General features: G+C 42.3%; 2 protein-coding genes across 4 annotated transcripts in view; one reads left to right on the top strand and one right to left on the bottom strand.

The window, feature by feature from the left end:
• Nucleotides 1-5,890, bottom strand: part of ilvbl (ilvB (bacterial acetolactate synthase)-like) — a 24,479-nt gene extending 18,589 nt beyond the window's left edge. Inside the window, exons 1-3 of the mRNA XM_048615377.1 lie at nucleotides 5,726-5,890; nucleotides 4,637-4,838; nucleotides 1,166-1,293 (exon numbers count right to left, since the gene is read on the bottom strand). Of these exons, the coding sequence (XP_048471334.1) occupies nucleotides 1,166-1,293; nucleotides 4,637-4,838; nucleotides 5,726-5,851 (456 nt within the window). The 5' untranslated portion in view covers nucleotides 5,852-5,890. The remainder of the gene's footprint in view (nucleotides 1-1,165; nucleotides 1,294-4,636; nucleotides 4,839-5,725) is intronic.
• Nucleotides 5,891-6,068: 178 nt separating this feature from the next.
• Nucleotides 6,069-13,725, top strand: part of LOC109924137 (protein FAM118B) — a 54,901-nt gene continuing 47,244 nt past the window's right edge. The window contains exon 1 of one of the 3 annotated variants that reach the window (XM_020524175.2): nucleotides 6,069-6,188. The gene's annotated coding sequence lies outside the window, so the exon portion shown is untranslated. The remainder of the gene's footprint in view (nucleotides 6,189-13,725) is intronic. The other 2 variants (XM_048615393.1, XM_048615392.1) reach the window with 2 other exon arrangements.

Below are 13,725 nucleotides of genomic sequence, written 5' to 3'. Positions count from 1 at the left end.
TGGATTGTTTTATGACATTAGGACCAGTATACATAAATGCAATTTGTTGCAATGCCTGAAGGCCAGAAACTATCAAACAAATAACTATAAATGAACATCACAAAACAAGTTTCCAGTGAGATGAACCTAATCATTCCTTTAGAAGTGGGAAAATCAGTGATGTCTTCCCTGTTCATTGTAAAATTTGGGGTGAGAAAAAGATCCGAGACCATGCATCAGGGCTTGGTGCAGAACTCTCAAGGAGCCCTTCTGTTGTCTTTCGCTCTAATGGCTAAAGAACTTACAAAATAGGGTAAATCTGAAGTGCAACTACACAACATAAGCAAATAACTTGTTCCTGATTACATCAGGCACATCATCTACGATTCTAAGGAACTATTTCCAAAGAGTTCTCAGGAAATTGTTCATATCTAAGTTTGCTTAGAAATGGCTTAGTCTGCCAACATACCGTAAAAAGCCCAGGGCAGAACTATCCATCAAACCATAGGTACAACAATTCAATTACCACTAGTTTGTAGCAATAATAGCTGTTTGAAAATCCAAGGGCAAAGCAGTGCTACACAAATGATGAAAATCCATCTTAATGAAATCCTCATCCGTGCCTTTGTTATCTTTAGACTTGACTATTTCAATGGGCAATCCTCCTTACACTTGGTTACCTGAAGCTCTGCTGCCAGTGTCTGAACTCAAACCACATCTCATTCAATCATCACTGCAGTGCTTGCTAACCTACATTAGCTCCTGGTCCATTTCAAATTTCACTTTCAAATCCTTCCATGATCTCACTCTTCCCAATCTCCTCCAATTCCACAACTGCACAAGAGAAACAGATATCCTGGTAATTTTGACTTTGATCAACCTCTATTCCCATCACTCCACAAGTGATGGCAGGGCTTTCAGTTGCCTGAGTGGCAAGTTCTGCAATTCTCTCCCTAAACATCTTGGTTTTTCTTTCTTTATTTAAAGCCTTTCTTTTTTTTGAGTAATCTTTTGATCACCATGCTAATATCTCCTTCCGTGGGTCGGTGCAATCCTCTGCTTGTCGCTCCAAAGCACGTTGGGATGTGTTACAATGGGACAAAAGCACCATATAAACACAAGCTGTTGTTATTAAGTGCATCAGATGTACTGAATGGAAACACTCCCTCGTGGGAAGACTGTTTACCTGTAGAAGAGTTGCAGCTGCTCCCCCAATCAGCAGCACTGGAGTCTCTGCCATTTGCGCATTTTTCATTGCAGTCACCGTGTTGGTTAAACCAGGACCTGCAGTTACTGCAGCAACACCAATAGAACCTGAAACAAAGCCAAATAGCTATCAGTACACACATTCAATGGCCATGCTTCTTACACTGCAACAACAGGCAGACTCCTCAATATACTGAGATTAACTTGATCATTCCCTAATATACTGACAATAACTACAGCACTCATGGTCATGGTTTCTTCGCCATTCCTGTAAAGGGAAAAACACAAGGTGTAATCTCCTGAGTTTTTAGTTAAACACTAAATGGTGCTTGGTCCAGCTGTACAAATACTGGGCTGTATAGTTTGGGAGAAGCATTTATATGGCAAATATAGAGGGCACATCAGCAGGCCTACAATATTGAATCTACACCACAGTCAATTCCACATGGTACAGGATGTCAGTCCCATGTCAGACCAGCTGCTGTCAGTTGCAATTCTACAAGGTAAACAGAACTTAGGCTAGGATAGCAAAACAAAGAAATAAGTTCTTTTATGAATCCATTGTACAACTTTATCTCCAACTTCTTTATCTTTGATCTTACACTGGCCCTCATTAAACATTAACCAAATGCAATTATCCCAAACACCATGTCATAAGACTAGCAGTGATATTTAGATAAGAAATATGCAGACTATGGATTGAAGTAGGAGCCTGCAAAGAAATGGTAAAGTGCACTGAACAACCTTTGCGTTTTCTGCTGTAAAGTGTTTAGCAAAGTGGACCACAATGAAACAGGTCTGAGTCAGTAATGAAAGGCACACTGTACTCAAATGGTTAGCTACACATTACACAGCGATAACTACATGATGGAGCCAAATTAAGGCTATAACAAAAGGCAAGAGGCGATAGCTGCTTGTTTGCAATATCAACAAAATAACTTAAAAACTACTGAAGTAAATAATCAATGTTGCCCAATGGCTGCAGAGCAGACCAAGTATTTTCTTGAGAAGGTCATGAAAAAGAAATTAATATCTGCAGCATCTGGACCATCAGAACAAAAGGAAGACCATTCAGCCCCTCAAGTTGGTTCCATCATTTGATAACATCACGGCTGATCAAGCTTAGTTCTATACCTCTCAATACCCTTGTAAGAATAAGATTCATCAATCTCATCAATTTTCAACTGACCCCAGTGTCAGCAGTTTCTGGGTAAGGTTTTCCAGAGTTGCACTACCCACTGTGTGAAGATGTGCCTCCTGATTTCACCCCTGAACAGTGGAGCTCCAACAGGAAGGTTGTACCCCCTTGATCTGGACTGGCTGTAGAAAATACTTGTCCCACTCTCTACCCCTTCATGTCAATTAATCATCCTAAAATGCTACTACTTGATTCTATACTCAAGAGAATATATCCGTTGTCAGTCAAACCATTGTAAAAAGAGGAGAATAGCAGGTTGCAACTGATGAAAGTAAATAGTTCATAATATGTTTGTGTATTATTGGCAATCGACTTGAATGATGGTTAAGGAAGACTTTTGAAAGGAGAGGGAAGTGGAAAGAATTTAGCTTAAGATACATGCATCAATGATGAAGTGAAGTGTGTGACAATGCACAATCGAACATTCACAGAGGTCGGGTTAGGAAGAGGATTGATAGAGAATGGGAGGAGATATTCAGTGTTTTAAGCATTAAATCTTAGGCAATACAGCAGGTCCTAGGTGACCAAAAATGAACAGGATGACCATTCAATGTTGCTGAATTCACTGCAAAATGCCCCAATTCTGTGCAACATTCCTATATCACAATATCGGGAAGATAGATTAAGTGAGATTCTGATCAATGTTCTTGCAGACATAAACAGCAAATGCCAGGTTACTTTTTTTAAATTTAAGCTTTGACATCAGTGGAACACCTTTTTACTGAAAAAAAAAATCAACATTGAGTCAAAGAACAGAACATTTGGACAGATTAAATAGGTAAGTTGAAGAAAAATCTTGAATGAGAATTAGAGGGATAGAGGGGTCTAAAGTGTACATTAATATGATTTGGCTTGGAGTAGCATCAAGTTCTAGTCAATAGAAGCATGGATTTGAGAATGAGGCCAATCTGCTACAATGTCAATGTGCATCTTCACCAAAAAAAAAGCTTAGGAATTAGGAACCAAAACCCTTCGAGCCCACTCCACCATTTAACATTATCTTGGCTGATCTTATCCTGGTCTCAACACTACTTTCCTGTTTGGTCCCCACATCCCTTTATCCTGCTTATCATCAGAAATATATCTATTTCTTTCTTGAATCTGTTGATTGATTCTGCCTCCACTGCACTCTACGGCAGTGAGTTCCACAGATTCACAACCCTCTGAGAGAAGTAGGTTCCCTCATCTCAGTTTTGAACCTACCTCCTCTTACTCAAAATCCATGACCTCTTGTACAATACTGTCCCACAACAGGGAACATCTGTTCAACGTCCACCTTATCAGACCCCTTCAGCATTTTATATACCTCAATCAGATCCCACCTCATATTTCTGAACTCCAGCGAGTACAAGCCAAAACTATTCAACTGCTCCTCGTTTGCCAGCCCCTTCATCCCTGGAATCAACCTGGTGAACCTCCTCTGAACTGCCCCCAGTGCCACCCCATCGTTCCTCAAGTAAGGAGACCAAAACCGGACATAATATTCCAGGTGTGATCTCACCAATAACTTATATAAATGTAGCAATGCTTCCTTACTTTTATAATCCAGTCCTTTTGCAATAAATGGCAGCATTCCATCTGCGTTTTTTTATTACTTACTGCATCTGCATACCCACTTTCTGTGATTCATGCACATAATGCCCAGATCTCTCTGCACTGATGCACTTTGAATCTGCTTCCAATTTTAGTAATAATTTGCCATTTCAGTTTTCCAACCAAAACGATAAACTTTGTACTTATCCATATTAAATTCCATCTGGCAGATTCTGGCCCATTATCCTAGCCTATCAATATCCATCTTTATCTCCTCATCACAGCCTGCTTTCCCAGCTATTTTAGTATTCTCCGTGAATTTTGCTATGTTACACTCTGATTCTGTTAGCAGATCATTCACATAGATTATAAATAATAAAGGTCCACAAACTGAACCCTATGGCACCCAGTTCGCCATCTAGAGAAAGATACATTTATCCCAACCCTCTGCTTTCTGTCAGTCAGCCAATCATCTACCCAATCCAATACTGAACCCTTACCCCGAGATCTAACTTTCTGTATCAGTCTTTTATGCAGCATCTTGTCAAATGCCTTCTAGAAATCTAGATATACCACATCCGCTGGATTCCCATTATCCCCAAATTAGGAAGATTGTCAGGGAAACCACAAGTCTGAGAAGTGTTGGTTTGGTGTAGTTGGGTGTTTCTTCAAAGCTTGTTGTCAGCATACGCTTCCCCCCTACACAGTTACCTTTATTACCTGAAAGCCTGGCCACAGCATCAGCAGCAAATACAGCTGTGACCTCATGTCGTGTGTCTACCACACGGATGCCAATCTTCTCACAAGCCACAAGAATCGGTGAGATGTGTCCTCCCACCAAGGTGAACACGTACTTCACACCATGAGCCTTCAGCACCTCAGCTACACTCTCACCACCATGTCTGGGACTTGAAGCTTCCACCTGTTCAATGAATCAAGGAAAAAACATCACTCACCCACTGAAACAGCCTCAGTTCTTATACAGTGCACCTTATTTTATGTTGGACTATAAAACACATTTGTAGAATGTCAGTCTCTCCTACTTTGGAGCAGTTTTGTCATGACTACCTACAACGGCCAGGGTCAGAATATCGTGGATTCCCTGGGCTGCAGCGAGCTTTCACCTAGCATAGGAATCACTGACCTCTTAAGCCCAACCTCAGCATTGTAGGAATCAATCATCCCACCTCTCACATCCCAAGCCCCCAGGAAGGAGTCAGTGCTCCAGGTATCCCATTCCTGATGCACCCCATAGAGAGAGCATGGCCCTCTGACACCCCAATGCTAGAAACGGGGAAAATACCCCGACCACCATACAACAACAACTGATACTGTTTCCAGGACAGTGAGCATTGGTTACTGACCTCTGACCCCCTAACAAGGCGCATAGAATCTATAGCATTCCTACAGTGTGGAAACAAGTCCTTTGGCCCAATAAGTCCACACCGACCCTAAGAGCTTCCCACTGCACTGACCTCTGACCTCCTAACAAGGCTCACTGACCTCTGACCCGCCCAACAAGGCTCACTGACCTCTGAGATAGTAGGAACTGCAGATGCTGGGAAATCTGAGATAACAAGGTGTAGAGCTGGATGAACACAGCAGGCCAAGCAGCATCATATGAGCAGGAAGGCTGACGTTTCGGGCCTAGACCCAGTGTCTCCTATGATGCTGCTTGGCCTGCTGTGTTCATCCAGCTCTACACCTTGTTATCACTGACCTCTGACCCGCCCCAACGAGGCTCATTGATCTCTGACACTTGCCCTCCCTAAAAGGCTCACTGACGTCGTACCCAGCCCCCTTCCTCACCTGATACCGCAGCCGTTGAACCAGCCCCAGTTTCCAAGCCACGAAAAGCAAGCAGCCAAAAGTGGCAGCCAACGAGCACCACGAAAACAGGCAGCCAACTGCCGCCGCCTCAAGCCCCACGGCCATGTCGCCGGATCCTTCCACCCTCAGAGGGCACCTGGGCCAAGCCCCGCCCCCAGGTGGTTGACTGACACCATCATCGACCTATCATAATTCCGTATGTACGTCATCAACACAGCTACCCAACCACCGTGCCGAGGAGGCGGGAATACGCGGTGACGATGGGCGATAATGTCACTGCGGTATCGTGCTTCTGATTGGTTATGTCCGGTGACGTCTCGGCCGGTCCTGTAGTGACGCCCTTTACCCTGAAGGCGGTGCTCATCCGCACTCTTATCAACAAGGACAGCAGGAGCCAAGAGATGACCGTGGGCGTTCAAATGGGTGTTTAATGGGGCCTCTGGTAGGTGGATCACAGCAACCAGTTGGTGCAAAGTTCTAGTTTTTATTCATTTCTGTGATGTAGGCCAGTATTTATTACCCATTCCTAATTGTGCAGAGGGCAGTTAGGAGTCAACCATATTACTGTACAGTTGGAGTCATACTTAGGCCAGAAGTTTCCTTCCCTAAAGGACCTTAATGATCCAGATAACGATTTTATAATTTTCTATCAATGCATAAGTGAAAGGAACTTCTATGGGTCTTTTGACTTTTAGAGCCTTCTCTTTCATTCAGTAAGATCTTGACTGACCTTCTGTTGCGACTTCAACCTTCCACATTGTCCTTTATATTACTTAATTCTGTTAATCCCTAAAAATTCCTTGACCTCTATCTTTAATACACGAAATGTTTGAATGTTCACAGACATCTGGGATAGAGAATTCTGAAAGTTCACAAACTGTTGAGGAAGGGATTTCTCCTCATCTCTACTAAATAGCTATCTCCAAATTCTGAATCTGTAATTCTATGTTCTGGGTTCTCCAGCCAAAGACAGATTTTCTCCTGCATCAAGCCAGTCAAGCCCTCTAAAAATCTTAAATGTTTAAATTAGATCTGTTCTCATTCTTCTAAAATTCAGTAAATCTAGTCTACTTAATGCTTACCTCACTAAGCAATCTGCTCACTTAAGGAACCAGTCTGGTGAACTTAACTTGCCGTAGGGCAAGTATGGTTATTCCTTTCTTGCTGTATCATCCATTTTTTTAAAGAAATATATTTTGGAATTACATATTTAAAATATCCACAGTTCTGTGGGGTTCTGACTTGCTATTATAATGACTTAAACTATAGTGCAATGACCAGAACTATGCATAGTACACCAAAGTCCTGTACAGCTCCAACATAACCTCCCAGCTCTTATAATCCATGCCACAACTGCCTGTGTCAAACTACTCAAGAATAACTCGGCCTCTCTTCCTGAATTCTCTCCTTACATCCTCTTTCTTTAAAGTGAAGACAGATGTGAAGTACTCATTTGACACACTTTTATAACATCCTCTGGCTCCAGGCACGGATTGCTCTCTTGGTCCTTAATGTGCCTTATTATTTTTCCTGATTATCCTCTTCCCCTTCATATACTAATAGAATAATGAGTCAAAAGGTAATGGGAGCAGACAGGAAAGTGGAGTTGACGCCAAAGTGAAATCAGCCATGATCATATTAAATGGTGGAGCAGGCATGAGGGTCTGAATTGCCTACTCCTTCTCCTAGTTCTTCTGTTCACTGTGATAGTTGATCTAGTAGGCCCAGGTCTTCCCTTTAAAATAGAATTCATTCTTTTAAGTTTTGTAATCATCTCAGTTATACGAGGAGAAGGAGAGAGGAAGATGTTTTCTGTTTATTGGCTCTGAAGGTCTCTGGCTGCTCTATAATTAATTTGTAACTAACTGCAGCTGGACCAATCCAAGGGCTCTGTCATCAGGCAGTTTTTTCTTCACTCAAAAGTTCCTGTTGCTGCTCTGATGTAATTATGTATCAATCTCACTGTTCTAACAATAACATTGTTTTGCACAGGCAAAAATTTACACCATTTGACTTTCCCAATTTGCAAAACTCTCCTGGTATTTCAGCGATATAGCAGGATCCAAATTCCGTTCCTGTTTTTAGTCCAAAAAGGAAAAGTATGTGGTGACTTCAATAATCAATATTGAACAAAATAAACAATCTCACAAAACAACAATCAGACATCTCACAGAATTTTCCTTTCCAGGAAAATACAAAGGTTTTAGCTGATGTCTTTTGGCAATTAAAAAAAACATGTCCTTTAGGGGTAAACACTATATTTTCCTACATTACAACATTGTAAACAAATCAGCAAGTACTTAATTAGCTGCAAGCTTTGGAATGTCAAGATCATGAAATTATTTTCCCTTCTCATAAAGAAAATGTACAATAGGAAACCAGTAACTAACTTAATCTCCTTTCAAGAAAGGACTTGCTTTTATGACCACTGGAGCTCTCAAAGTATTTTACTCCCCAGTCTCGTTTTAAAGTGTAAGCATTATTGTAATATAGCACACAACGTAATGTGAAGTTGACATTGGTTGATAAGTATTGGCAAGTACACCAGGGATTCCTTCCTGGTTCCTCTTGAATATAATGGAATCTAAGAAAGCAGTTATCTGAAAGCTGCCTATTTCGATTAGCGACCATGTACCTCCCTCAAATTTCACTCCCTTTGCCACAGATGCACAATGGCAGCAATTTACATGATGTGTTTCTGCAACTCACCAAGGTCCTTTTAATAGTACCTTTAAAATCTTTGACCTCTGCCACCAATATATGAGAACATCTCCCACCTGCACGTTCCCCTTCCAAGCTACACACCATTGTGAATTGTTACTAATAACACCATTCCTTCGTTATTGCTGAATCAAAATTCTGGCACCCCCTTCCGAAGAGAACTGTAGGAGTACCACACCAGATGGACTACAATGATTCAAGGAGGCAGCTCATCACCACCTGCTCAGGGGTAATAAATGTTGGCCCAGCCAGTGGCATGCACATGCTATGAAAGAATTAAAAGAAACGCAGCACTGCATTGGCATGCAATATCAGCCTCTTCCTTTTAGCGATTTCTGGAGTGGGAAGTGAGGCCATGATATTAAGTACCCAAAGACGAAACTACTAGCAAAAACAGAAATTGCTGGAAGAGCTCAGCATGTCTGGCGCAGAAATCAGAGTTAATGTACAGTGTCGAATGACCCTTCCTCAGAACTGGTTCTGAGCTTTTCCAGCAATATCTTTTTTTTTCCTATTTACAGCATCCATAATTCTTTCGCTATTTTTATGAAACTGCTAGCAATTGGCCCATACATGTCTCAGGTTCATGCACTAATTTTTAATGTTTGCTTGATTTGGTTATACAGGCCCCAGTCGAACTTTTTATGTGATCTGACCGGTTGATACTGACAACATTCCATTATAAAACAATAAGACATTGGCTGTTCAAGACCCTGACTTCAAATCCTGTTGATATCTTGATGGAATTTTGTAAAATTCGTCAAATTCACATGCCTTAAAAACACTGAGATTGAAAACTCTCTCTGTTTTTGTTAGGTAAAAATATTCAGGTGAAATAAGATTTTTTTTTGACAAGCCAAGGCCCAGTACTGCATGACCCTGTTTTGTCAGTGATCCAGAACCATTTGTTCAGTCCTTCTGCACCTCAAATCTCCCTTTCTCCAGATCCTTGCCCCATATATAGATCCTCCAATGGTCCCCAATCAAGTAACCAACTCTACTGTTTCCACATTTTGCCACCCTCAATGGTCCCGAATCGCAAACTCCTTCTAGGATTAATCCCAGAATCCAACCAAATCACAATGTTCTCAATCTCTGCAGCACTCCTGGAACCCTTAGCACCTCCAGACCCTGGACTCGGTTACACGTCGACTATACCTTCTGTGGGTTTAACGTTCTTAGTCAGTGCAGATCCTCACTGATTAGATGTGCATCAGATTCAATTGTCAAACACTAAGATTATGACAGAAAAGCTGTGAGCATCTTTTAGAATGGACGAACTCTGGAAGTTTTGGTCACAGACAACGGGCCATCATTTACCCGCAGGGAATTTGAATATTTCCTGAAGTCAAATGGCATTGGTATATAAGGACAGCTCCATACCACCCATCATCCAATTGTCTGGCAGAAAGAGCAGTCCAAACTTTGAAGGCAGGCTTAAAGAAACAGCCGACAGCTTCACTCAATACCAAACTATCCCAGTTTTAATTTGATTATAGGACCACCCCTCATGCATTAACAGGGATAGTTCCAGCAGAGTTGCTAAAGGGGAGAAGACTCCACATCAGTTTAAACCCGATCTTCCTGGAACTCCAGGCATGGAGAGTGAAATGCCATCAGGAATGCTAGTGCTGGGCACAAGACTCCGCTAAGTGAGAGAGACACTTCACTTCAGGGGACGAAGTTTGGTGCGGAAAGCATGGAAATTGCCCTGTGTGGGTAAGGGACACGGTCAATGCAAGGTCAGGTACCGTGACGTACAAAGTTCAGGTAGGTGAGCCGGCCCTGAAGAAGAATGTGGACCGAGGCTCAAAAACTGCAAACTCACGAACGTGGCAGGTGCAAACATACCCGGTCCCTCAGAACAGCTGGAAAGGCTGTCGGAAGCTGTGGTGCTCTCCCTCTGTTTAGTGTCTGACAAATCTCAGGGTCTGAGATGGACACAGCGGATGTCACGGCCTCAAAGCCTTTACCGCCTCAAGAAGAGGATGAATATCTTCCAAGATGCTCTGGGCACAAGAGGCAGGCTGCAGCCTGGTACTCACTCCCTGTTTCCAATGCTGAATTGGAGGAACCAGAATCGGTGTGAAAACGCCCCAGGAGATGCTACAAGAAAAACAGCAGGTCTACATCCCCGGACTTAGAGGGGGATGGATGTAATGATTTAACAAGATCAGCCAGGTGAACCTCTTCGAATGAGTTCCCTGATTTAGAGCTGTTAATCTAGTCCAATCAGGGAGCCCTGGCTGACAGGTATAAACAAGAGTCTCAAAGGTTCTGTTTCCTCTGAGGAAGCCATGCCAGTGTCAAGTACTATGCACATTGTAAATAAAGGGTGACTTGGTGACGGGATACTGGCTTTTGTGAAGCTTTTTCATGAACCTTGTCGAATGCTTTGCTGAAGACCATGTAGGCAATGTCTGCCACTCTGTCTTCATCAATCTTCTTTGTCACCTCTTCAAAAAAACTCAATCAAGTTAGTGAAACACAATTTCCGATGCCCAAAGTCGTGTTGACTATCCCTAATCGGTCCTTGTCTTTCCGAATTCTTGTAAATCCTATCTGTCAGAATTTCCCTCCAACTAAGGCTCATTGGTCTATAGTTCCCTGGCTTTTCCTTTACAGCCTTTCTTAAATACTGGCAGCACATTAGCCACATTAGTCTTCCTCCCCCTCACCCGTGGCCATTGATGATACAACTATCTCAACAAGGGGCCCAACAATCTCCCTAGGCTCCCCCCAAGGAAAGACCTGATCAGGTCCCAGGGATTTATTTAGCTTTATGCATTATAAGACCTCCAACACCAATTCTTTTGTAATCTGAACTAAGGGACCTATGTTAGTCTTTGCTAATCTTTTTCTCTTCACATAGTTCTAGAAGCTTTTACAGTTTTTATTTACACTGCAATTTACTGTTACACTCTATTTTCCCACTTTCATCAATTTTTTTGGTCCACTTTTGCTAAATTTTAAACTGCTCCCAACCCTCAGGCTTGCTGGTTTTCCTGGCAACATTATATGCTTTCTCTTTGTATCAAATAGTATTCCTATTTATTTTGTAAGCCTTGGTTAAGACACCTTTCTTGTTTTATTTTTGCACCAGATAGGAATAAAAAATTACTTGAAAATCGTGCATACATTTCTTAAATATTAACCATTGGCTATTCAATGTCAACCCTTTTAGTAAGGTTCCCAAATCCATTATTATTTACTTGTGCCTCATAGTTTGGTTTATTTAGATTCAGGACCCTAATTTCAGATTTGACTTCTTCACTTTACATCTTAATGAGCAATTGCATCATTTTATGGTCACTCTTACCTAATAGATCCCATACAACATGCTTGTTAAATAAACCTTATCTGTTGCACAATAAATGTGAGATGATGCACTTTGAAAGAAGTAACAAAACAAGGGAGTACTCAATGAAAGGCAGGACACTAGAAAGCTCAGAGGAACAGAGTGGGGTGCTTATTCGTAGATCCCTGAAGGTGCAGGGCAGGTTAATAAAGGAGTTAAGAAAGTATATGGGACACTTGCCTTAATTAGTCATGGCAAAGATTATAAAAGCAGAGAGGTAATGTTGGAGCGAAACAGGACTTTGGTTAAACCACAGCTGGAGTACTGTGCGCAGTTCCAGTTACTGTACTAGGGGAAGAAAGGAGAGGGTGCAGAGGAGATTCACCAGGATGTTGCTTAGGACAGGGCAGTTTAGCTATGAAGAGAGGCTGGATAAGCTCTGGTTGTTTAGAGCAGAGAAGGCTGAGATAGGACCTGATTTAGGTGTATAAGATTGTGAGGGGCATGGACAGGGTAGATAGAAAGCAGCTGTTTCCCTTAGTCGAAGGGTCACTAACAAAAAGGCTAATTTTAAGGTGAAGACAAGAGGTTTAGTGGGGATTTGAGGAAAATGGTTTTCATCCAGAGGTTGGCGGGAATCTGGAATGCACTGCCTGGGAGGTTAGTTGATGCAGGAAACCTCACAATCTTTAAGAAATACTGAGATGAGCACTCAAAATGTCAAAACACTCAAGGCAACCAAGTGCTGGAAAGTGGAACCGGTGTAGCTTTACAGAAGTGTTTTCTTGGTTCAGACTCCATGGGTTAAAGGGCTTCCTCTGAAATGTAGCATTCGATATCCAGTCTCAGATAAATATAAAGAACTGTAGACGCTGGAAATGTGAAAGAAAAACAGATCTCTCTACAGATCCTGCTTGATCTGTATGCTTTTTTTTCAAATTTATTCATTCATGGGAGTGGGCATTGCTGGCTGGCCATTATTTTATTGCCTGCCCCTAGCTGCCCTAGAGAAGGTGGTGGTGAGCTGCCTTCTTGAACCACTACAGTCCACCTGCTGTGGGTTCAGTCAGATTGTCATTTGGGAGGGAATTCTGGGATTTTGACCCAGTAACAGTGAAAGAATGGTGAAACATTTCTAAATCAGGATGGTGAGCACCTTTGTGGGGTACTTGCAGGTGGTGGTGTTTCCCATGTATCTGTTGCCCTTGTCCTTCTAGATGGAGGTGGTTGTGGGTTTGGAAGGTGCTGTCTGAGGATCTTTAGTGAATTTCTACAGTGCACTTTGTACACACTGCTGCTACTGAGTGTTGGTGGTGGAGGCAGTGGATGTTTGTGCATGTAGTCCCAATCAAGTAGGCTGCTTTGACCTGGATGGTGTCAGGCTTCTGGAGTGTTGCTGGAGCTGTACCCATCTAGGCAACTGGGGGAATATTCCATGACAGTTCTGTCCTGTACCTCGTAGATGATGGTCAGGCTTTGGGAAGTCAGGAGGTGAGTTACACACTGCAGTATTTCTAGTCTCAGACCTGCTCTTGTAGCTGCTGTGTTTATGTGGCGAGTCCAGTTGAGTCTCTGATTAATGGTAACTCCAAGGATGTTGATAGTGGGGGATTCAGTGATTGTTATACCATTGAATGTCAAGGGGTGGTGGTTAGATTCATTTCTAATTGTTGATGGTCATTGCCTGGCATTTGTGTGGCGTGAATGTTGCTTGCCACTTGTCAGTCCAATCATGGATATTATCCAGGTCTTGTCGCATTATATCATGGACTGCCTCAGTATCTGAGGAGTTGCAAATGGTCATGAATATTGTGCAATCATCAGTTAATATCCCCACTTCTAACCTTATGATGGTGCTACACCTGCCCCCACACTTCTTCCCTCACCCCCATCCCAGGCCCCAAGAAGACTTTCCACATCAAGCAGATGTTCACCTGCACATCTGCTAATGTGGTATACT

The sequence above is a fragment of the Rhincodon typus genome, chromosome 32 (genome assembly GCF_021869965.1).
Source record: "Rhincodon typus isolate 14 chromosome 32, sRhiTyp1.1, whole genome shotgun sequence".
Lineage (NCBI taxonomy): Eukaryota > Metazoa > Chordata > Chondrichthyes > Orectolobiformes > Rhincodontidae > Rhincodon > Rhincodon typus.
The sequence above is the reverse complement of the archived record's forward strand: the minus strand, read 5'-3'. Positions and strand labels throughout refer to the sequence as shown.